At 39.6% G+C, this 25,835-nt stretch overlaps 1 protein-coding gene across 4 annotated transcripts in view; it reads left to right on the forward strand.

The window, feature by feature from the left end:
• Nucleotides 1-211: 211 nt before the first annotated feature.
• The window catches only part of AASS (aminoadipate-semialdehyde synthase), a 74,141-nt gene continuing 48,517 nt past the window's right edge, over nucleotides 212-25,835 (forward strand). The window contains exons 1-11 of one of the 4 annotated variants that reach the window (XM_004265509.4): nucleotides 212-326; nucleotides 9,168-9,389; nucleotides 12,363-12,539; nucleotides 15,274-15,358; nucleotides 18,194-18,261; nucleotides 18,370-18,516; nucleotides 19,434-19,512; nucleotides 19,647-19,774; nucleotides 21,184-21,332; nucleotides 23,578-23,700; nucleotides 24,087-24,198. In XM_004265509.4, coding sequence (XP_004265557.1) covers nucleotides 9,183-9,389; nucleotides 12,363-12,539; nucleotides 15,274-15,358; nucleotides 18,194-18,261; nucleotides 18,370-18,516; nucleotides 19,434-19,512; nucleotides 19,647-19,774; nucleotides 21,184-21,332; nucleotides 23,578-23,700; nucleotides 24,087-24,198 — 1,275 coding nt within the window. In that variant the 5' untranslated portion in view covers nucleotides 212-326; nucleotides 9,168-9,182. Of the gene's footprint in view, nucleotides 327-9,167; nucleotides 9,390-9,706; nucleotides 9,843-12,362; nucleotides 12,540-15,273; nucleotides 15,359-18,193; nucleotides 18,262-18,369; nucleotides 18,517-19,433; nucleotides 19,513-19,646; nucleotides 19,775-21,183; nucleotides 21,333-23,577; nucleotides 23,701-24,086; nucleotides 24,199-25,835 lie in introns of those variants that run through there. The other 3 variants (XM_033420394.2, XM_049715196.1, XM_049715197.1) reach the window with 3 other exon arrangements.

The following is a 25,835-nucleotide window of genomic DNA, read 5'->3' on the forward strand; positions in this document are numbered from 1 at the left end:
TATGGACAGTTACAAACTTGGTCAATAACAGTCCTGGAAGGACGTGACGCCCCCAGCTAAGGACGTAGGTCAGAGATCTAAAAGGCAGGAGGATTTTCGGGGAGGAGCAGGGGCAGGGCATGACCTAGCACCTAGCAGCGCCGCGGATTGGTGGAGGAGAAGGTTGTTCCCTCAGGGCGGGCTCTGATTGGCTGCGGAGGAAGAGGCATGACTTCCGAAGTTGAGCAAACACCTCCTCCTCAAGGCCCTCATCCCAATTTCTGCTGGGAATTCGGATCCTACTCAGCCCGGCCCCGGGAGCGCAGAGGCGGCGGGGACCGGACGAGGTGAGCAGGGGGAGGGTGCCCGGAGGGGCTGAGCAGATGGGCGGTGGGCTCAGCCTGTGAGAAGGATTTGGAGATCGCCGGCGGGGCTCTGCCAGTCCGCCGGGCGGTGCTGGCGAGCTCTGCCTCCCCCTCCCCGCGCCGCTGGGGACCCGGGAGCTCCGCGGACTCCGGCCTTTGCCGGGACGAGCGTACGGAAGACGGTGGCGAGCGTTTGGGCCTCCTCGCCGGGCCTCCCCGCCTAGCGTTTCTCTGCACGCGAGGGCTGGGAGGTGGGGCGCAGCGGGCGCGGCTCCGGAGTTTCTGTATAGGAAAGAGAAGGCAGGGGATGGCAATTCGGATTTCTTTCTTGGCGAGGGCTGAGGTGGGGAGCGGTTGCTGGGGAGTAAAGCATTGGTATTGAAGCTGTAGAGCAAACCCTCTGTTAATTCTTGGACTGTGTGCTTATTTAGATAGGCAGCTGTGGGAGGTGGTTGACGGAGAGGGGGGCCTCCCCGCGCCCCCCGGTCCCCCCCACCCCGATTTCTTTCGGCGCATCTGAACTGCGGAGACCCCGCAGGGGCTGTGCGGGCCAATGTGAGCGTTTGCGCGGGGAGGAGGCGCTGTTAGAAGCAGTTACCTACCCTGTTTAATTCAGTGGGACTAAATGGCCTGACTACTTCTGGAAGAAATATGCTTTTTAGGCACTGATTTTAGGAGAGCGGGAGTGGGTGTGGTGAGAGGGAGAGAGTGTGTTTAGTAACTCTAACAAAGATGAACATTTTTTGATATTGTGGGTCGTCAGCTATCTTAATGTGGAAAAGGCGTAGCTGTTATTACGCCGACCTAGCTATGCACGGGACCGAACCATCACTGACTTTGACACGTGGCTTTCATATACTTTATATTGGAAGAAAAAAAAAACCAAGAAACCCATGGCACTTGGTGTGGACGCTTCTGTGTGTGTGTGTTTTGTAACTTGAACTCCCCCCCCCTTTTTAAAAAAATAAATTTATTTTTGGCTGTGTTGGGTCTTCGTTTCTGTGCGAGGGCTTTCTCTAGTTGCAGCGAGTGGGGGCCACTCTTCATCGCGGTGCGCGGGTCTCTTACTACCTCGGCCTCTCTTGTTGCAGAGCACAGGCTCCAGACGCGCAGGCTCAGTAGTTGTGGCTCACGGGCCCAGTTGCTCCGCGGCATGTGGGATCTTCCCAGACCAGGGCTCCAACCCGTGTCCCCTGCATTGGAAGGCAGACTCTCAACCACTGCGCCACCAGGGAAGCCCCCCCTTTTTGTTTTTACTATAAAGCTGAGTGAACCTAGGGCCAGACTACCTTCTAGCCATGTAACCTGGTGGCCCTTCTGCAAAATGAGCTAGGACGACAAAGGTGAAGCCAATGTCCCCAAGTGACTTTCCCACTCTCCAGAAAATCATATTTGTTATCAGTCTCACTTGTTACTGGTGACAGCGTCATCAGAATTTTGATTTATTTGTAATTGAAAAATTTCCCCCTTTACTAACTAATCTTCTATTTAATCATTAGCAGATTTTGGTTCAGGACTTTGGAAGTGATCTTTGGTATGTAACCAATGCCAATTTAACAAAAAAGTTTTCATTTTTCCGAATATTCTTTTTCTAATTTTCTCATAGAGATAACATTACAAACAGTGGCAAGTTTCTTTGATGAGGCCACAAAAAAATTCTATGGAATTCATGGAATCACGGAAATGCTGTACATTTGGAATGGGAAATAACCAACAACATTATTACCGTGTTCATAGAATTAAGGTGCCACCAATTATAAGATGCATCCCCATTTTGGGGATGCTAAAATGTGAAAAAACATGTTTTAAATTTGGTGAAATACAGTATTAAAATGATAACTTATTTTTCTTGAACACTCATGCCTAAAGGGTGAAGGTAAAGAGGAGGTTTACTGGGCTTCTAAAAAAATAAGAAAGGGGAGGGATTAATATGGAGCCATTGTGAAGGCCTTCCCACGGTGTGGCCCAGAGTATGGAAAAGTGGTGTCTTCTGTCAGTGGTGATGGTTGTGCTCACCTTATTTTAAAATAAATTTATTTATTAGTTTATTTTTGACTGCATTGGGTCTTCGTTGCTGCACGGGCTTTCTCTAGTTGCGGCGAGCGCGGGCTACTCTTTGTTGTGATGTACAGGCTTCTCATTGTGGTGGCTTCTCTTGTTGCAGAGCATGGGCTCTAGGGCACTTGGGCTTCAGTAGTTGTGGCACGCAGGCTCAGTAGTTGTGGTGCATGAGCTTAGTTGCTCTGCGGCATGTGGGATCTTTCCGGACCAGGGCTTGAGTCTGTGTCTCCTGCACTGGCAGGCGGATTCTCAGCCACTGCACCACTAGGGAAGCCCCTGTGTTCACCTTTGAGGAGTGGGCAGGCTTGCAGCCTTTTTGTTAACATTTACTGAGTGTTTATGGCATGCAAGGCAGTGCTCAGCACTTTATGCCTACTAGCGCAAATAAACTTCACAATAGCTCTAAAAGGTAGATAGTATGATTCCCATTTTGCCGATGAGGCACAGACAGGTTAAGTTACTCACCGAGGTCATAGAGTAAGTGGGAAGCTGAGGAACCCAGGCCATTTGTGGAAGAGAGGAGTCAGAATTCCTTTGAGGTACCCCCTCCTGTTTTAAGCTCTGGGCTCCTGGTCACTGTAGTTAATCCAGGTAATTTAAGTGAATATCCTGTCTTCCTCCATAGTGTTTTTGGTATTTTTGTCTCCCTGTTACTGTACTTCACCTGGATCTTCATGAGTCAGAGTGCCTATTTATGTTCTAAAATTCTAATGCTTTTGTAATGCACAGTGCCTAGTCACTACTATCCTTAATAGAATCAGTACATCAGAGCTGAAAAGGACTTTAGTATTATATTCCAGTCTGGATTAGGAAACTGAAGTCAGGTAAGGAGCCCCATATCTAGTTAAATGTCTCAGCAACCAGGTCTGGATTTTGCTACCATTTTTATTTGTATTTCAAAATATTCATTGGTTTATGAGATTTCAGCAAGAGATTAGATCTTTTGTGGGGCATTGTTGGAGGGATGGGAGATATGAATTCCTGTTCTTATTCATCAGTCTATTTTGTTTTCTCTGCTACATTGGTCTTTATGACATTCATTTAAATTTTCTCATTTATTTCTTCATTCTTGCGCAAAACACTTGAGTTCTCCTATGGGGCAGTCACTGGGAATACAGAGCTGAGGAAAACAAAATTCATTTCTTCAAAGAATTTAGAGTTTAACAAAGAGACAGACAAATATGCAGATAAACATTTTGGATCAGACTCCAATTCAGAACTAACTTTGCATTCCATCTCAGTGAAGCTACATTTGTGGGCTAGAGACCAGGAGACTCATAGGTCTTATGTCTTTGGATGACTTTGAGTAGCTTATAGGCTTGAGAACAGATGAATATTCTTAGACCAGATTACTTAGCACTAATAAGCACTCCCCAAGTCTGCTTGTTTTTACTTCTAGCTAACTGTTTTGTAAGGAGTTTAATATTAAAAGAATATAGCTATGCAACAGGAAATAAAAGTATGGAGGACAGGGTTGCTGCATACCCAAGCCTCGTTCTAGCAAGCCTTGGGGTTGGGAGGTATTTGGATTACTTCTAGGCCATCACTGGGTGTTCTATTAATTTGGAACTCTTTTGGACCTCTACAGGATTATTATGGTCTGGATGCCAAATATGTTGTGTAGGCCAAGACTCATGGCCATGCAGCTGCCTACCCTTATTTATAGTACCAAGGCTTCCTGGGAAACCATGGCTTTTTAAATACACTTGCACTTTTTGAATAAACTGGAAGTGTGGATATAAAACATTTGCATTTCTCACTCATTATTTATTTTAGTCAGCTCAAGGCTACTCCATCCTTAGTGTCTCAATATTTAACCAAGATGTATGCCTGATCATTTGCAAATAACTTGGCATTGAGAAATCTCCCCATGTAATTGGATGGTTTTAGTGTGAGTCACTGAATTATGTTCTAGTGGAATTATTTCAAAGATCTAAAATATAAGGACAAAGAGCACATCTCTGACTTTGGGGGCTAAAGACAGATGATTTGGCCTTAAAATTTCTTTAATACTGAATGTGTAATCCTTTTGACATGTCTCAGTGGAAGCACCAGAAATTAGAAGGGGCCAAGCCTAACCCTTTTTTGTACTTAAGCTCTTGTGTTTGCTTGCACATTGTTCTGGCTTTGGTAGGTGGTTTGTAGGTTTAAAAAGCTTTCTGTTTAGGTTGATAGTATGGAAAGGATTGAAGAGACTTAAAAGATTTTTGAACATTCGATGGAAGGATAAAAAGCTCTCTGTAGATCTCAGCTTTCTTCATCCACCTACCACTCTAACCCGTGAAAACCAGCGCAAATCAAGTACTCTGTTTTCTGGCATAAGTACTACCTGAACAATAACAGATAAATGTAATCTGATCCAGTTACATTTAAAAGTTATACCAACCAAAGAGCAGACTGTTTTATTATGATTCATCCATAGATGCTTGGAAAATGCTGTTTATGAAACATGGGAAATCCCATATTTATATGAGGCACGCTACCTTCATTTGTATTATCTGGTTTTAGATGATCTTTTCTCCCATCCACTCTGACTCTAATATTCAGCTATAATTAGTGATTGATAAGTCACCAGCAGATACTGCTTGAGGTCATTTAATTAGATAAAATTGTTTCATGCTGCTCCTGTTGGATCTCATGAAAATGAGCAGGGGACTGGATTGCTGCTGCTTTACAAGAAACTAACATCACGCTATGCATACCTTAAGTAACCCCAAATTTATTTTTAATTAAAGAAAGAAAATCAAAACACTTCTCCCATAATCAATGGGCAAATTATAGCTCATCAAGAAAATGTCTGGCTTTTATTTATTTATTTATTTATTTGCAGTACGCGGGCCTCTCACTGTTGTGGCCTCTCCCGTTGCGGAGCACAGGCTCCGGACGCGCAGGCTCAGCGGCCATGGCTCACAGGCCCAGCCGCTCCGTGACATGTGGGATCTTCCCGGACCGGGGCACGAACCCGTGTCCCCTGCATCGGCAGGCAGACCCCCAACCACTGCACCACCAGGGAAGCCCCGTAGTGCTATTCTTGTTTTACAAAAACATACAGAAGAATCTTTTTTTTTTTTTAACATCTTTATTGGGGTATAATTGCTTTACAATGGTGTGTTAGTTTCTGCTTTATAACAAAGTGAATCAGTCATACATAACAGAAGAATCTTTTTAAATTTTATTTTAATGCCATTTGAAACATTGGCCCTTCATGTGTTGAAGGGAAGACTGTTTAGAAATTGTCAGGGAAAGGGTCTTTTTCTCCAACCCTGACTGGGTGACACTTCTCATTCTCCCCTTATTTCTCACCTCCTCTTCCTCCTCCTTATTTTTCCTCTTTCCTTTCCTTCTCTTGCTTTTCCACATTCTCCTTGCTCATGCCAGAAGCTGTTATCAGCACACAACCCTGTCAATTAACCTCACTTGAGCCAGTGAATAAGTCCGGAGTCTTACTGCCTTGCTTCCACTTGAAGGCATTGCCAGAAATATACATGACATTTACTTCACGATATTCTTGGGAAAGCCCATAAAATACAGGACAGGGAAGTCCAGAATAACCCACTTGGGCATTTCCATGAAATGTCAGACACCTGCAGTGCCATACCTCAGAGTAATTCAGAAATTCTCACTGTTACATATTTCTTGATGACCTGAGAATGAAATGAATGGCGGTCCCAGAAAGTTCTATGCTGAGACCAAGTTTCAAGGTTCAAGCAATTGCTAACATAATCAGACCTGCTATAATCATCTTTTTTCTAAGCATCCAGAAACTTAGAATTTACCTTGGCAGGGACTCAGGAAGGATTTTTGGTGACACATAGAAGGGGTTGATGGAGGAACCCCATGCTGTGCGAGAACTAATAATATGCCATATGGATCTGATCTATTTCTGAATTGAGCTGGCAGGAGTAACATATGTCAGATGTACGAGGTGTGGATCTGCAGGCTTTGGCAAAGAAGAGAAAATCCTGAGTGTTGAATATTACCCTAGGGATTCTGCTTCTGCTTAAAAGCAACAGCTCTAGTTGGATTTCACTTCAGTTTCTTCATCTGTAAAATGGGGCTAATAATAGTATCTACTAAATAAGATTTTCACAAGGAGGAAATGAGATAATGTCTGTAAAGTGCTCAGTATAGTGCTTAGCATATGATGTTAAATCAGTGGTGACTATTGTTCTATTTCTTTGAAAACAAAGGGTCAGGAATTGTGATTCAAGAATTCCCTACAAAAAATGAAAGTGAAAGTAGCTTCCCAAATAAAACGCAGAAGGCCAGCCTCTGCTACTTTCCTTTCCTAGGTCCCGAGGAAGGTCTGCCGCTGCAAACGTGTATGTGTGTATTACATGAGTGTATGTGGTTATGTCTCTCCTCCCACGCTGTACCCCCGACTCCAGGCAAAGGAGGTGTGGAAGAGGAGGGAGTGTTGCTGAGAAAGGGGAAGCTGTGGTTATAAATCAAGCTTGGGCTGAGGAAAGAGACTGAATTATTTGGACATGTTTCCTAATCTTTGTGCCAAGAACTGCTACTAAGTATAGAGGATGAGGGTCACTTGGTCAACTATGGTATGTGAGATGCAGCCCCTGCTGAGAAGGTGGGACTGTTTCTGGGCTTCTCAGTGTGTTTAGAAGACTCATTTGTCTTTGGAATTGATTTCATTTACAAACATAGGGATTCAAGTTCTATGGGACGTTGCAGATTTTCCTTTGGCTTGGGGGAGAATAAATGTTATGGGCTTGGGCTTGGATTTGGGCTTAGCATAGTCTCTTTTAAAAACGAAACTATATAAGTAAACCAAAAAGTTAGATAAAGTATATAACAGACTTTTACTGAAATGTCGGTCATCCGTATTTTGGCCTGAGTAAAAGTTAGCCTGAACTCCTCATGACCGGCATGTTCATTTGCTGTGTGCAGTGTTTTCTCTCCCTGCCCCTCTTCTTCCTAAAGCCTTCTTAGCAGGACTCTTTGCTGTTTGCTTTATTCTTTTAGTCTGTGTTGTGAGTTATCCTACAAGTTTTCTATCTAGGGTGATAAGTAGTTTGCCCCCAGGAAATAGTACTTGTACATTCCATTGTTGGACAAAACTTCCCTGTCTATAAGGTGGGTCTGATTTAGAGATTGTAGTCTGATGTAACAGAAATGTGTTCCATAAGAATTGTGCTATATGCTAGGGAATTTCTAGAAGATGTAAAATCATTTAGTCTCTATATTTTCATGCCAACCTTAAACATAGAAAACTAAGGTTCAGCATCCAAATGACCAGCAAATTATCATCTGAAATGACTTCTGACTACTACATTTATGTAACCATTTGAAGAGGCACAGAATACTGTTTGATACTTATGCTTTAAAATTTTCTGTAAAATTTATTCTGTGCTGACACATAGTAAGCCTCTTGTAAATATTTCTTAATTGAATTAATGAATAGGGTTACAGAATCTGGAATAGCAGTTAGAAAACTGAGACAGGTCTGGGTTTAATATAATAGCAGGGGGAGGTGGTCTGGTAGAGGAAACTCTGGAAAGGGGAAGAGCATGGTTTTTTTTTTTTTTTTTTGGGCTGCATTGGGTCTTCGTTGCAGTGCGCGAGCTTTCTCTAGTTGCTGTGAGTGTGGGCTACTCTTCGTTGCGGTGCGCGGGCTTCTCATTGCGGTGGGCTTCTCTTGTTGCAGAGCACGGGCTCTAGAGTGCAGGCTCAGTAGTTGTGGCGCATGGGCTTAGTTGCTCCGCGACATGTGGGATCTTCCCGAACCAGGGCTCAAACCCGTGTGCCCTGCATTGGGAGGCTGATTCTTAACCACCGTGCCACCAGGGAAGCCCGGGAAGAGAATGTTTAGAGCAACAACAGGGTCAGAGAAGTGAGGCTGGGGGTGTCAGGTGCTTCTTCAGCTTCTAACACCTGTGGTGATAAATTGTTTGTTTGTTTTGTTTTCTTAAATTTCCAATCTTCCAGGACCAATGCTTTTATAAAATTCAATACCAATGAATTACTAGAAAAATGATCCTGTCATATAAAGGTTTCTAAGTGCTTACTTTCTATTTCTGTACATATCTCATTGTGGACCAGTACAAAGCAGTCACTGACTGACAACAGGCTATAAAACACACTGAGTAGAACTAGTTTAGGAGATGGTCAGAGATGAAACTCGAAAGAGGTTGGAGCTAGATTGTCAAGGATCTTGTACATTATGAAAGGATTCTAAACTTTAATCATCAAAATTGGCATAAATTGGGCTTCCCTGGTGGCACAGTGGTTGGGAGTCTGCCTGCTGATGCAGGGAACACGGGTTCGTGCCCCGGTCCAGGAAGATCCCACATGCCGCTGAGCCTGCGCGTCCGGAGCCTGTGCTCCGGAAAAAAAAAAAAAAAGGAAAAAAAAAAATTGGCATAAATTATCTTCCTGTATTTGCATTGTAGATTAACTTGCTTAAAACTTTTGTGCTGAATGTGTGTTTGATAAAACATACATTAAAAAAATGAGTTCAACTTAGCAGATATTGATTAGTGTCCCATAAGTTGCTTGGGACATTTATTGTTTTTTTTTTTTTTTGAAGTAACTTCGTTTGTGGAAGTTTGGGTTTGTTTGGGTAAAGGAACAGCATCCCAATGACCAGCAAATTATCATGTCATCCAGGTTTTCACTCTCCCTTCTTCATCTTGAATCTGTTACCACCCGAGTTGGTTGGATTTTACAGCAGATTTCTCAGGAGACCAGAACTGACCTGTGAGTCTTCTTGCCTTTTGTTGTCCTGCTCTTACAATTTCTTTACAGTCACCAGGTTTCAAGATGCTGCGAGTACCTAGGACCAAACTGGGCAGGCTGGGCCTCAGCCTCTCCAGGCTTCACTATAAGGCGGTGATGGCATTGAGGCGGGAGGATGTGAACGCCTGGGAGAGGCGGGCTCCCCTGGCTCCCCGGCACATCAAAGGGATCACCAATCTGGGGTACAAGGTCTTAATACAGCCTTCCAATCGGCGGGCCATTCACGATAAGGTAAATATTTCCAATTTTTAGAAATAGGTGGGACTGAAATGACCCTGTGTATGAAAAATAAAGAGCATCTGAGTGAAAATAAAATGTTTGCTAGTGTCACTTAAAGATCACATGACAATATTTCTTTACTTCGGTTATAATGAGATTATATAGTTATGAGATTTCTAGTTAGAATCCTTTCTTGAGCCCATAATTTAGCCAGTAAGTATTATTTTCACCCCATTCCATGCTTTCTTCCAGCTGAGGGATAAAATGATTGCTTTTAGGAGATGACATCCTTCAGTCATTCTCTCCTTCATGTGTGACCCTGGTTCTAGGACTGGAAAGACAAATGTCTGCAGGAAATGCTTCACTGAGTAGAGTTTGTTCATGAGTGTTTACCTTGCCAGCCACCAGGTGAAGCCCCTCGTATTCATCATTCTGTTTATTCTTCACAATAATCTTATGACACAGGTTTGACTTTTATTTTTATTTTAGATACATGCATGTGTTTTTCCTTTCCTGAGCCGTTTGAAAATATGCTGCAGACAATGCCACTTTGTTTCTAAATGCTTCAGTATACATTTCCTAGGAATAAATCTCTTCCTGCGTAACCATTGTATCTTTTTCACACCTAAGAAATTAATAATTCCACAATATCATCTCACATCTCACATTTCAAATTCCCCATTGTCTCAAATGTCTTTTATGGTTTTTATTTTAATCAAGGCTTAATTAAGGTTCATTATTATGTATCTTTAGTTCTTTTAATCTAGAACAGTACTGGGCTTATTGTTAACTAGGCTTATTGTCGTGATCATTTTGCAATATATACAAGTGTCGAATCATTTAGGTGTATACCTGAAACTAATATAATGTTAATTATACCTCAATAAGAGAATATTGAATGGAATTTAATATTTCTTAGAAGAATTTTTTTGTTTTTGGCCTTTAGAATACATCCCACAAAGAATATTCAGAGTGCTGTGTTCAAAAGATATCTGAATGAGTTTTTCTCTGTGGTTACATGTCAATGTGATATCCAGTTGGATTTATTTTTGTTTCTATGACATTTTAATATTTGCTTTAAATCCTTTTTGATTTAATTTTGTTTTTCAAATAAGTTAAACATTTACAAGCTTCAAAGATTAAAACTGTATAAAAAGATGCGACACAGAGAAGTCTTGCTCTCATCTTAATCCCTTACATCCCATTCCCACCCACCCTATAGGTTACTATTTTCATCAGTTTCTGATCTATCATTCCTGTGTTTCTTCTTGCAAAAATAAGCATGTGTATGTGTGTGTATGTATGTGTTTTCTTATTTTCCCTTCAGTCTTATACAGAACGTTTTATACTGTATATACTCTTTTGCACCTTGCTTTGTTCTACAGCATACCTGGAAATCACTTCATGTCAGTTCATAGACATCAGCTTCATTCTATTTAATGGCTGCTATAATTACTCCATTATTTATCATGATTTATTTAACCAGTCTACTATAAATGGGCAAATAGATTGTTTTCAGAGAAACCAGGTATGAACCATATGTTCATTCTTTTACTTTCTTTCCTATTCATTTGTACTTTACTTTGAAGTAGATTCCTAACTAGATTTATCTTCATTTTATTCAACTGCCATCTAAGATGCTTTAAAAATTCTGCCTGGATCATGCTACCCCTTTATTTAAAAATCTGAAATGATTGTCTATTGCCTCCATGTACTAGCTATGAAATCTCAGTTTAATGTGTAGGACTCAGGTTTCCCATTGATAAATTGGGGATAATAATAGTACCTACCTCATGGGAGTTTTGAGAATTAAATGAGATAATTCACCCAAAGAGCTTAGCAAAGCACATAGTAATTTATTAATAAATATCAATGGGGCTTCCCTGGTGGCGCAGTGGTTGAGAGTCCGCCTGCCGATGCAGGGGACACGGGTTCGTGCCCCGGTCTGGGAAGATCCCACATGCTGCGGAGTAGCTGGGCCTGTGAGCCATGGCCGTTGAGCCTGCGCCTCCAGAACCTGTGCTCCACAACGGGAGAGGCCACAACAGTGAGAGGCCTGCCTAGCGCAAAAAAAAAAAAAAAAAATCAATGATTATTTTTATTTTTATCCAATAAAGCTCATATTCACCATAATAATATTCAGTCTATTTTTCTAAATTGATTCACTTATTATGCCCTAAACATCTCCTTACTTTCCCATCTCCTTCACTATCTCTTACTGATATTACCACCTTGTATTTCCCATCTCCATCCCTCCAAATCCTACCCAGCCTTTTAGATTAATTTAAATTTCCACATTTCCTTGATCATCTCACCTGGGAGTTATCTCAATATCCATTAAATTAATATATCACTTAGATTATGCTAGTCATAATGTTCTTTTGAATTCAGCCTCATGCACTGTGCCTCTGACTTCTTTTTACAATATTTTGTGAGCTCCTTTACAGGGGAGATCTTGTCTCTGTTTCTTTGTGTCCTATCTCATCTTTAGCACAGTCCATGGAACAGAGTAGGGCAGTAATAAATACTAACTGAACAACAAAAAAACAAAAGAAAAGAAAATATTGCATATATGTCTTTCCTTTAAAAGTATACCTGTATATAAAAGTATATATATTTCCTTTAAAAGTATAAAAGTATATTACTATTTAGCATTTAATGTTTCAGGGCATTGTTGGCACAAAATATACATTTTACATGTATATTTAAATCACATGTGCTAGCAGTTATGGTCAAACTATTAACAGTTCTTAGATTAAAGTATGTGCTGAATTCTCTAATTTTTTGTTTCTGGTACAAAAGTCAAACATGTTAGATTGATCTTTAGCCAGCAAGTAAGAATATTAGAAGTAGTTTTTCTATGATTTGTTCCTTATATTTGTTTCCTTCAAAAGGTTGTGACTTTAATTGCTACATTTATTTATTAAAGAAAATATGAATTCAACAAATCAAGAGAATAACTTTTAATCAAAATTACATTCCCAGGAATATGTCAAAGCTGGTGGCATTCTTCAGGAGGATATTTCTGAAGCTTGTTTAATTTTGGGAGTTAAAAGACCCCCAGAAGAAAAACTAATGCCTAAGAAGACCTATGCATTCTTCTCCCACACCATAAAGGCTCAGGAGGCCAATATGGGTTTGTTGGATGAGATCCTAAAACAGGTAATTAGTGGCCAATATTCATAAATGTTAACGTAGAAACATTTTTTTTTTTAACTTTTAACTGTCAAGTGGAGTTTTAGTTTTCTTTCAGCATCTAGAAAATACATCACGTATTCACCTCAGTAGGAGAGGTGATCTGCAGTTAGTGCTTGTATAGTTCTGCTACTCTTCGGGCTGCTCTGCTGGGCAAGTTTGGAGTTTGTGATAAGAGGAACCAAACACATTTCATTCCTTTGTATTCTGAAATGGGAAGAATGATAGAAGCATTTGCTCCAAATGATTATTAACTTATAAGGTTAATAGTTCAAATATTAGCAAGTAGAATTTTAGAGCTAAAAGGAACCTCAGGGATCATATAACTTACCACCCTAATTTTTCAGATGGAGCCCAGAGAGGTGAAGTGACTTGACTGAGGCTGCACAGCTCTGTAGTACCAGAACTGTACTGGAAACTATTTTTACATTTATTAACATTCATAAGGAAAAGAAACATTTTTTGAGATATAAATACTGTGGAAAAACTATCATCTATTTAAAATACATCTATTTAAAATACTCAACAAATATTTACCAAGTGCCTACAATGTGTCTGACACTGATCACTGCAATGAACATAGCTTACATTCTAGTACGAGGAGACACTAGAATAAATAAACAACACCTCATATGTCGCTTGGTGATATGTGTAATGGAGATAAATATAATACAGAAGAAAAAAAGGAGTGCTGGGCACTAGGGGAGGTGATAACGCTACTTGAAATAGGATGACCAGGGAGTGCCTCATTGCAGTATTGGCATTGAGCAAAAATTTGTAAGAGGCAAAGGATCAAGCCATATCCATCTGGGAGAAGCCTTCCAACCTGAGAGAATAGTAGTGCAAAAGCCCAACAGACAGTCTTTTTGAATGGAGGATTAGAGTTAATCATATTCTAAGATGCTTATTCTGCCTGCTCTGTGAATAAAAGTTGGAGACTGGAGAAGGAGAGCAAAATTGATAAGAAGATTGTTAGTCTAGACTAGTCCAGATGCTAGGCTGCAAATGATGTTGAGGGCGGCGGGAGTGGAGGTCGTGACACATGGACAATCTTGGATGTATTTTAGAGGTCTGATCCTGCAGGATTCATGGATGAGGTGAATGTGGACTATGAGAGAAAGAGAGGAGTCAGAGGCGACTCCAGGATTTTGGTTAGAGTAACTTAAAGGAGTTGCTTTAGATTGACATGATGCTACTGCACGAGGAGCAGGCTTGGGAGGGAGGATGAAGATTTGAGCTTAGGGCCTGTCGAGTTTAATTTGCCCATTAGACATGTAAGGGGAGATGCTGAGTGGGCCATTGGATGTGAGTCTGTAGCTCAGGAGGGCAGCTTCTCCAGATACACATTTTTCAGTTGTCAGAGACTAGATGGTATCTAAAGCCATGAGACTGGGTGAGGGTAAGGAGTGACTGTAGATGGAGAAGTCCAAGGTCTAAGTCCTGGGGTAAGGATGTTAGAGCATTAGAAACTAGACTTGAATCTGACGATAGGTAGAGGACAGGAGAGTTTCACAAACAGTAAAAGTAATGGAGGAAAATTTTACATAAACCTGTAGAATACATTCTTACTAATTTCAGATTCACTAAACAGACACTGTAGTTAATTTACAGTGTTTCATAAGAACCAATTCAAAAAGTAATTAAAGGAAATAGTATTATAGAAGAATGTTTCACTTTAAGCAGATAAAACTCCTCAAAAAGTACTTTAGAAACATTTTTCTTTTTGGTTATATGAAGTTTCGTTCATTTCAAGAAAATTAATGAAAACAGACCCAGCAGGGCTGCTTTGGGGCAACATTTTGTAACAAATTACTTGGAGTTGGATTAATATTAAATATTCTTAAATCCAAGCACATGGCAAAAATTATATCATCTTTGAGGAAATAGACTATTTAAGACATTCTGTAATTCCAATGTGTCAGCAGTTTTTAAGCATTAGTTAATAGGACATTTCCAAGAGAGAGGGAAGATTCCCAAGGAAAGAGGAAGGACAAGATTTTAGAGAAGGTGAGGAAGTGAAGAGCAAGCAGCTTGTGCTACTTTTAAAATAAAGTTCGCTTGTGAAAGGTTGGAGAGAGAGAAAAAAGAGGGAGACAGAGAAACAGAGAGATACTAAGAGAGACAGAAGGAGAGAGAGAGAGAGAGAATGAGATAGATTCGTGTGTATGGACTTGAGAGGGTGTATAGTTGTTATTTTTAAAGTAGAAGAGAGACCTGGGTGTATTTAGAATGGCTGAGGGAAAGGAACAGTGTAAAGAAGGAAGAAAGAAAAGAAAGAAAAAGTTTGAGAGGTCTTGGAGGACATAGAATAAAGCTGGCATCTAGCTCACAGGGATTAGTCTCAGGAAAGACTTGTGGTTTTTGAGACTAGAGGGAAGGATGTGAGGATGAGTGGGGGCAGTATGTGGATATATTTGTCAGTGGTGCTGGGCTAAAAGTTAAAAGAAATCATGCCTTTGTTATTTTATTGCCTACCATCAAGGGGTGTTAGTACCCTGCTAGGACCATTCTTTCATCTCTCATCACAAACCTATGATTGGTTTGTGACCCAGCATTTTCTAAATATTTCATGGTGCACTTGGCAAGTCAAGATCTATTTTATGAGGGAATACTGTGAAATAATCACTTGCTCTATATGTTTTGTACTCATTCAAATTAAGCTGGATGGGTCTGGTTGAGAAATTTTTTACTGTTTCTTCAGGAAATCCGACTTATTGATTATGAGAAAATGGTGGATCATAGAGGAATACGGGTAGTGGCGTTTGGACAGTGGGCAGGTGTGGCAGGTAGGTATGCCAAGGCTGTTACATCACCCATTTTCTAAATTTGCCTGGGGAGTAACTGCGTTCTGTCTTTTTTGTGGCAAGGGGATGGGAGTGTTCATTTCCACCAATAAAAATAAACATGGGGGTGTGACTAAGGGTGATGAATATCAGGGGAATAAAATAAAATCATTAAACTATATGTATTACAAAAATTAAGAAAAAGAGAGCAGGGAGAAGGACAACAGCTATGCTTAGGCTCTGAATTTTTACTGTTTGGAAGATTGGAAAGAGAGGTCAGTTTGGTGATGAGAAATTGAAGAATGGAAGAAAGGGTAAAAGAGGGAGAAAAGGTACGGGGACAGGAGCCAACAGAGGAGCAGTCTAGCAAGGATACAAGCTGGAGTTTGGGGAAAAACAGCACTTGATTTTTGTCCCAGTTAGTACTTTGAACCTTCTTTAGTTGAGAAACACCACATGTTATAACTCTATATCAGATTAGACTACTTGAAGGTGTATAATTGTCAGAATAAGTAGACAGAAAATTTGTAGGGATAGAGGACACAAAACACTATCAACCGCCCTGACATCAGTGGAAGTTCTTGAGCACCCAGCACTCCACCCAGCAACTTGCAGAATAGAACACATTCCTTTCCTGTGGAACATTCATCCAGATGGTCCATATGCTAGGTCACAAAACAATTTTTAATAAATTTAAAAGGTCTGAAATCATAGAGTATGTGCTCTGACTATAATAAAATTGATTTTAGAATTATAAAACAGAGATATATAGGAAACTTCCAAATATTTGGAAGATAAACAATGTATTTTTGAATAACCCATGAGTCCAGAAGACATCACAGGAAAAATTAGAAAATATTTTGAATTGAATGAAAATTTAAAACACAGCACACCAAAATTTGTGGAATGCAGGTAAAGTGGTGCTTAGAAGGAAATTTATAGCATTTAATGCTTTCATTAGAAAAGAAGAAAGTTCTTAAATTAGTAATCTAAATTTCCATCAGAAGAAGCTAGAAAATGAAGAATAAATTAACCCATAGCAAATAGAAGGAAGGAAATAATATTGATAAGAGGGAACATCAATTAAATTAAAACAGGAAAATAATAGAGAAAATCAAAAGCCAGTTCTTTTTTAAAAAAATAATCAATAAAATTGATAAACCTCCAGTTAGATTGATTTTTCAAAAAAAGAGAGAGAAGCCACTTTTTACCAATATTAGGAATACAAGAGGAATCGTCACTATATATGTCACAGATATTAAAAATGATAAGGGAATATTATGAATAAGCCAATAAATTTGACAACGTTGACAAAATAGGCAAATCCTTGAAAGACTCATCTCAAGAATAAATAAAACACTTGCATATCAATGTACAAAATAAATTCCACTCATAGGCATTTATCAAGAGAAACAAATTATTTTTTGTAAAGAATTATTTATAGTAGCTTCATTCATAATAGCCCAGACAATCCGCAGAGGAATGGATAAATAAACTGTGGTACATCCATAGAATGGAGCACTCCTCAGCAATAAAAAGAAGCAAACTACTTATACGCACAAAGTATGCACGAATCTCAAAAACATTTTCCTGAGTAAAAGCAGACACACAAAGAAGAGTAAATACTTAAAATTTCATTTGTATGCAACTGTAGAAGAAACGAATCTATAGAGACAAAGAAAATCAGTTAGTTGTTTGGGGCCAAAGTTTGGGGAGGATTGACTGGAGTAATGGGAATATTCTGTATTTTGATTATGTTGGTGGTAATATGGGTGTGTGCATTTGTTAACAGTTATCAAACTATAGACTTCAAATTGGTGTGATTTGTTGTATATAAATTATTCCTTTAAAAGTTGACATCAGAAAAAAGGTCAAAGAAAATTTGTCAGGGATATGGAGAGGGAAAGTTCCCTTCCGGAAAAGAAGGGGAGAATGGATGCTGAGGTCTTCGTTACAGGCATGCTAAGTTTCTGCTACGTGAAGGACATCCAGATTGAGAAATCCATAAGGTGGTTGGTTGGGTCTTGAAATAAAATATCTGCGTTAGAGATACAGACTTGGAGTCATCATCATACAGAGAGTACTTGAAATTTAGGAATGCATGAGATTAGCTAAGGGAAAAATGTAGAGATTGAAGAGAATAGTGCCTGGGACAGAATCCTGAGAGTGACCAATACCAAGCAAAGGGCAAGGCACTAATATAAAAGGAATGGGCATGGGAAGTGGAGCCTGCAGAAATGTAGGGTGAAAATGTTCAAGCCAGGCAAGCTGAGGGAAGAGAGTCCCAACAAAGAGGGGCTCTACATTGCCAGATACCTCTGACAAGTAAGTCAAGATCTGAAAAGTGTCCACGAGTTTAGCTGTGTAGGTCACTGAAATGATGGGGGGAGGGGTCGTAGTGTCAATGGTGACTTCTTTTTTGCTTATTCATTTGTTTTTGGTATGAGAGAAATGGAGGCGTGTTTAAATGTTGATAAGAATGAACCAATAGAGAGGGATAGAGAGAGGACATAATTCAAGAGTAAATTCCTGAGAGAGACAGGAAGGGATGGGATCTGGAGCAAAGGTGGAGAGATTAACCTTAGAGAAAAAGAGGGGCACTCTTTCCGTTTTAGCAGGATTGGATGTGGAGGGGACAGGTCGGGGTGCAGCTGGGTTAACGCTTTCGATGGCAGAAAGTTGAGGGAATGGATAAGATGACTACTGGGGCCCCTTCCAAATCTGAGATGCTGTGGTCTGTGCTTTCTCAGAGCACGGAGCAGGTTGGAGGACAGGTAGAGAAAACAGCTTCAACTCCTCCCAACTAATGGTCTTTCTGTTGGTCTGATTCTGCAACAGGGATGATCAACATTTTACATGGAATGGGTTTAAGGCTCCTTGCTTTGGGACATCACACACCTTTTATGGTGAGATGTTTATTGTGTCTATTTTTTTTTGAAATACATGTCACATTTTAAGAACAGAAACCTGTCTCAGGTGGTAGACTAATGTGATCCACGTGTGCTTGCTTGCAGCACATTGGCATGGCTCATAACTACAGGAACAGCAGTCAGGCTGTGCAAGCTGTCCGAGACACTGGCTATGAAATATCTCTGGGATTGATGCCAAAGTCGATAGGGCCCTTAACATTTGTGTTCACAGGGACTGGTAATGTATCTAAGGTATGCTCCAACTGTCTTCTTTCTGTAAAGCAGTCTGAAACTCTGACACTAACCCAAAGGATGTGGGCATTTTGTGTAACATTTCAGAGCCCTTCTTTTCCACGACTGGGCATTCTGTTCTTGGTACTTTTCTTACCTATGTACTTTTCCCACAGTAAAGTGCAGTACTGGTCCAAACTTAGTGTCTTTGCTTTGAGTTGATTCCAAGCTGTCAGAGGCTTTGAATGGTTTTTCTTTTCTTTTTTTCTTTTTAGAGGGATAACTCCTTGTTGTGTAAAGGTCTATTCTTAGGGTGCTCTGCTTTACCTCTATCACTGAGATATCCCAAAATTTGGAAGTGACCCCAGGATGTAAATTTTACAAGATTTGGAGTTTTGCCAAAAGATGTTAAGAGGCTTAACTCAAGACTGCTATTGTTACTTTCTTCCTTCTGGGGTAGTTTCGAGAATGTCTTTTTGATCCCATAGAGAAACTTGTAATTGCAAAATAGATCTTTCTTCAGCGAAAATATTTTACAAACAGGACATCACTATTTATATTATACTGTGAGATAGCCATCTGATATAAGTAGGAAATATAGTTTCCCCACTTGAAATAATTTCTGCAATGGAGCAAAAATTAAATAGAAATATTTTTATTGTACTGTCAGTTCTTAAACCCCCTTGCTTCTATGCTGAATAACTTTAAGTAAAAAAATTAAAGCCCCTTCCAATGAGTGGTGTTTAAATGGGAATAAAAGTTGGTTCACAGGCTGCATGCAAGAGGCTCATCTGTGCCTCCGTGCTGTGGTCCCAGTTGCAGGGCAGGGCAAGTTGAGCTATAAAATTCTGGGGAAAATGAGTTGGAACCTTTGCAGGAAATCGTATTGGCTCTTCTCTGATTGATTTTTAGAGTTTTCACTCATGCATTATTTACAGGGAGCCCAAGAAATCTTCAATGAATTACCTTGTGAATATGTGGAGCCGCATGAATTAAAAGAAGTTTCCCAAAATGGAGGTAGGGAGGGCGGGGAGGGCGAGTGTTTGTGTCTTTTACTGTTTTTTTTTAACAGTTTCAGTGTTATAATATTTTATCACCATAAACCTTTATCATTTGTGACCCACTTGACTAATTCCTTTCTCCTCTGCAAGACCTGAGAAAAGTGTACGGGACAGTGTTAAGTCGCCATCATCATCTCGTCAGGAAAACAGATGGTATCTATGATCCTGTAGAGTATGACAAATACCCTGAGCGCTACATAAGCCGTTTTAATACTGATGTGAGTATCATGCCTCGCTTTTGAGTTGGTTGCTCGTGATACGCTATAGTTAGGCTGCTTTGAAGGAGAGAGATTGTGATTGTGTACATTGGTTTTCAGTTCTCCATATTGACTTGTGGTGAGTCCTTTGGGTATTATGAGTTGTCCTTAGGTGGTGTTGGCTTTTCTTGGTGTTTGGAGTGGCCTTTGCTTTGTGGCTTTGGTAGTTTCTATGGGTATGCACATTGCTTCACTGACTGTGTTTCTCCTTCAGGTCTGCCTGTGCCCAGTTGCTCTAAACCATTTCCTGTGGGTTACTCTTTTCTGTATTTACCCTGAATTAGTTAGTACTGTTGAGAAACCATAGTGTCTATGAGAGTTGTTCTCAACATAGTTCTATCCCTTCTATGGCCACAAATTGCAGTCAACCTCAGCCAGCCATCTTGAAATACATGCCATTGATTACAGGGGACCAGAGTGAAACAGTATGGCTATGGAAGACCCATCTCCACTGTACAAAAGTTACTTCCAGTTCATATCCTCCTTCTGATGGGGACACTCTGGTCTCGTCTTATAAGAAGGATAATATATTTGTGTGTTTTGTAGTCATTGGTCATGCAACAGTCCTTCTCAAAATAAACCAACAAAAAAATGCATGCATCTAATTGTGAAAAGGAATATTTTAAATAATTTTAAATGTATTTGAACAATATAACACTTTTAGATTCTGGTATGAAATTTAGTGTTATAGCATGTAGAGCATATTATAGAAGAACTCTTACCTGTGGCTTGAAAATGCTTGAGATGCTTGAGAAACAGGAATTATAAAACTAGTTTCAAATTGAAAAATTTTGAATCCAGTAAGTTTCCATCCCTTCTCTTCCCCAGTCACAGAAATACTGGTGATTGGATGCATCCCCAAACTTATAATGACCTAGTTACCATGTATGCATGCATGTAGCGCATTTGCCCATGGGGCTTACAGATGTTATCTGATTTAATCTTCGCAGCATTCCTTTGAGGAATAGGGTACGCATTATCCCCATCTGACAGGTAAGGAAAACAGCCCAGAGAAGTTAAGGTAGCATGCTTTAGATCACATGCTACTAGAGGCTGAGCTGGAAATAGAGCACTTGGTCACTTGAACTTCTGTTATTTCCTTTTTCTTGGCTATGCAAGGCATTATAGAACACAAATATTAATGTATTTATATTCATATGTTTTTCTATAATGAGATAATTTCCCACTGAAATCTGGGTGGGTATTTATCGTCTTTGCTTCGAAAGGTGGCCACTGACTTGGCAAATAACGAAGTCAATTAGAAATAACGTTAAATTATTTCTCATGAACTTTACTGATAGCTCTCTTTCAGCACACTGCTTTGAAAAAGGCTATTTCCTATCTCGCTGACCTTGGAATCTGCTTTACAGATTGCACCCTATACAACTTGTTTAATTAATGGAATCTACTGGGAACAAAACACTCCTCGCCTACTAACCCGCCAAGATGCTCAGAGTCTCCTGGCTCCAGGCAAGTCCTCAGTTGCTGGTGTTGAAGGCTGCCCTGCACTGCCACACAAGTAAGGACTTCAGCAATGATGGCAGTTTTCAGCAGCAAGGCCCACTGTGAGGGTATCACACATAGGGGACCCACATAGCACAGGACTTGACTAGTAATAACCAGTTGTCTGACTTATCTTATTTAATCTCTTGGAAATATTTGACAGTTAACCTTCCCTCCTTTTTTTTTTTTTTAATCAAAGTATAGTTGATTTATAATGTTGTTAGTTTCAGATGTACAGCAAAGTGATTCAGTTATATATATATGTATAAGGTGACATCCCGAAAGTTAGAAAAAGTGTTCTGGGCTTAACTGTGTTAAGTGATCAGCTGGACTCGGTGATAACATGTTAGGGATAACTGAGATTGCAAAGTTTCTTTTTTTTGTTTGTTTGCTCTAGGGAGCAAGTTTATTTTTTTTATTGAAGTCTAGTTGATTTACAATGCCCTGTTAGTTTCAAGTATACAACACAGTGATTTAGTTACATATATATATATATATATATGTATATATATATATACATATTTTCCTTTTTCAGATTATTTTCCATTATAGGTTATTATAAGATATTGAATATAGTTCCCTGTGCTATACAGTAGGTCCTCATTTTTTATCCATTGTATATATCGTAGTGTATATCTGTTAATCCCAAGCTCCTCATTTATCCCTCCCTCCCCCGCCTTTGCGCTTTGGTAACCATATGTTTGTTTTCTATGTTTGTGAGTCTATTTCCTTTCCTCCTTCTTGAGATTCTCTTCTCTTATGGGACTCCACACGTAGCTCAAAAGTAAGCTCCTCAGAGAGGTCGTCTCTTGCTTCCCCATTCCCATCACTCTTCAGTCTGTTACTATATTTTTCCCTGAAATTCATGTGTTTATGATTTTTATTTTCCTGTGTTTATGATATTTCCTGCCTCACTAGAACTTACTAGAACTTAATCTCCTTAAGGATAGGGGCCCTATTTGTTTTGGCCACAGGTACCCAGTACGTTGTTTGACATATAATGTTCATTCAAATAATTACTAAACGTTGAATGAATTCGTTAATAAATAAATATTTGTGGAGCACCTGGTCTGCCTGTCACTCTGCTAAGCTGAGAGATAAAGAAAAAATGTGGTTGCTACCCTCAGGCATGTAGCTGGCATCAATTCAATTCCAAAGGAATGCTAGGAGCAATCAATATCGCAAGAGTTTAGAAGAAAGTGGGAGCATGGGCTCGGCAAAGTCTCTAGGGAGGAGTGAGAACAGGGATTTCAAGTGATAGGATTGGTGCTTGATAACTATGGAGCCACCAAAGCACAGTTTAAGACAGTGAGTGGGACACTGTAGCCCTAGTATAGGGTTTATATGGGCAAGTGGAAATTAGAGATTGGGCAGGAAAATTGGGGTCAACTTCAAAAGGATTTCGAATCCTGGGCTGAGACTTTTGTTCATAATTCCAGAGATTTCTATGTAATAACACATAAAATGATGTATTACTAAGCGGGGTGGAGGTAGTGTAGTCGAACTTGCTAAGTTATTTAAAGTTGGCTGACTAGCTTAACTTTAGGCTGTTGTCAATGATTTCTCTAGGGAGGGTTTTTTTTTTCATTTTTATTGGAGTATAGTTGATTTACAATGTTGTGTTGTTTCTGCTGTACAGCAAAGTGAACCAGTTATATATATATATCTCCACTTTTTTATTTTTAATATTTATTTATTTAGGCTGCACTGAGTCTTAGTTGCGGCATGTGGACTTCTTAGTTGTGGCATGCATGCAGATCTAGTTCCCTGACCAGGGATTGATCCTGGGCCCCCTGCACTGGGAGTGTGGAGCCTTACCCACTGAGCCACCAGGGACTTCCCTATCCACTCTTTTTTAGATTCTTTTCCCATAGAGGCCATTACAGAGTATTGAGTAGGGTCCCCTCTGCTATACAATAGACCTTATTAGTTATCTATTTTATATATAGTAGTATGTATAAGGAGGGTTTTTTTTTCTTTTACTTCTATCTCTTTTCCTTTCTTATCTTCCTCTATCCATCTCCTCTTCCTCTTTTTCTTTTTGCTTGGGGAGACTAAAACTCCTATTAGGAAGATTCTCTGTATCCCAAAAGAACAGTTTCCTGAACATGTGAGCTGTAGGAAAAAGAGCTAAGGAGCCTAGGAAATATTTAGCATCTACATTGAAAATTGTTCAAGCACCTTTCATTTTTACTCATTTTAAATTCTGTCGGAGACTTCAGAGATCCATGTTCACATCTAAGTATTGATGTTATTTACAGACTTGTGGCAATATGTGACATTTCAGCTGACACCGGAGGATCTATTGAGTTTATGACTGAGTGCACGACAATAGAGCATCCCTTCTGCATGTATGATGCAGATCAGCATATTATTCATGACAGGTGAGTTTGCTAAAGCTGATAGATGGGGAGAGATACATAATAATGCATCATTTACTTCCTTTGATATACTACTCTAAAATACTCAATATTTCACGGCTTTATGAAGGCTATGCAAATTTCCAGAGATACGCTCAAGCATATTAAAAAATTTGGTAGAAAAACCACATTCAGATTTGAGCACTTAAATACACACACACACATACTACATTTCCATGGGTTGTGAAGAAGGGAAAAGTTTTATTTGAAAAGTCTTGTTTATTTTCCTATATACTGTGGTAGAAGATTACAAATGATTATGAAGTGTAAATAATGGAGTAGACATCTGCAAAAGTTAGAGCTTACACATAGATTTTGTCCATCCGAATAAAGCACGTTGCTTCTCCTAGTGTCGAAGGCTCTGGGATTCTGATGTGCTCCATTGACAATTTGCCGGCACAGCTTCCAATCGAATCTACCGAATACTTTGGAGACATGCTTTACCCTTATGTTGAAGAAATGGTAAGCGGACTGGTAGCAACACCTCTGTGGCTTTAAATAGGACTTTGGAGTGATCTTATGAATGTTCTGGTCTTCTGTGTCTAAGAAATCTGTTGTAAAATGAAATGCCAGCGCTTCCCCGAAGTACTTACTGACACTCTTATTTTTACATATTCTGCATAATTGTTTCATGGGAAATATGTAACTGCCTTCATGCTTAATTACAATTGCATTTGCCTCTCATTATGCATACTTTATTAAGAATGTTCCTGACATGTGAAATAAGATTTACTTTATTTTCACTTTTTCTCTGCTTTTCTAGGCCAATTCATATTTTGGGGCATTCTTACTATGCTGTGATTAATAGATTGGAAAAATCAGAAATACAGAAAATTTTGTTGGATTTTACTCACTCATGCTTGGTTAATTGACAGCCTATGTTCTGGTCATATATTATTATTATTATTTTTTAACATCTTTATTGGAGTATAATTGCTTTACAATGGTTTGTTAGTTTCTGCTGTATAACAAAGTGAATCAGCTATACATATACATATATCCCCATATTTCCTCCCTCTTGCGTCTCCCTCCCACCCTCCCTATCCCACCCCTCTAGGTGGTCACAAAGCACCCAGATGATCTCCCTGTGCTATGCGGTTGCTTCCGACTAGCTATCTATTTTACATTTGGTAGTGTATGTATGTCCATTGCCACTCTCTCACTTCGTCCCAGCTTACTTTTCCCCCTCCGTGTGTCCTCAAGTCCATTCTCTACATCTGCGTCTTTATTCCTGTCCTGCACCTAGGTTCTTCAGAAACTTTTTTTTTTTTTTTTAAGATTCCACGTATATGTGTTAGCATACGATATTTGCTTTTCTCTTTCTGACTTACTTCACTCTGTATGACACACCCTAGGGACATCCACCTCAATACAAATAACTCAATTTCGTTTCTTTTTGTGGCTAATATTCCATTGTATATATGTGCCACATCTTCTTTATCTCTTCATCTGTCGACGGACACTTAGGTTGCTTCCATGTCCTGGTTATTGTAAATAGAGCTACAGTGAACATTGTGGTACATGACTCTTTTTGAATTATGGTCTTCTCAGGGTATATGCCCAGCAGTGGGATTGCTGGGTTGTATGGAAGTTCTATTTTTAGTTTTTTAAGGAACCTCCACATACTGTTCTCCACAGTGGCTGTATCAATTTACATTCCCACCAACAGTGCAAGTGGGTTCCCTTTTCTCCAAACCCTCTCCAGCATTTATTGTTTGTAGATTTTTTGATGATGGACATCCTGACCGGTGTGAGGTGGTACCTCATTGTAGTTTTGATTTGCATTTCTCTAGTGACTAGTGATGTTGAGCATCCTTTCATGTGTTTCTTGGCAATCTGTATATCTTTTTTGAAGAAATGTCTATTTAGGTCTTCTGCCCATTTTTGGATTGGGTTGTTTGTTTTTTTGATATCGAGCTGCATGAGCTGCTTGTAGATTTTGGAGATTAATCCTTTGTCAGTTGCTTCGTTTGCAAATATTTTCTCCCGCTCTGAGGGTTGTCTTTTTGTCTTGTTTATGGTTTCCTTTGCTAGGCAAAAGCTTTTAGGTTTTATGAGGTCCCATTTGTTTATTTTTGTTTTTATTTCCATTTCTCTAG

This window comes from Orcinus orca, chromosome 9 (genome assembly GCF_937001465.1).
Source record: "Orcinus orca chromosome 9, mOrcOrc1.1, whole genome shotgun sequence".
Taxonomy (NCBI): domain Eukaryota; kingdom Metazoa; phylum Chordata; class Mammalia; order Artiodactyla; family Delphinidae; genus Orcinus; species Orcinus orca.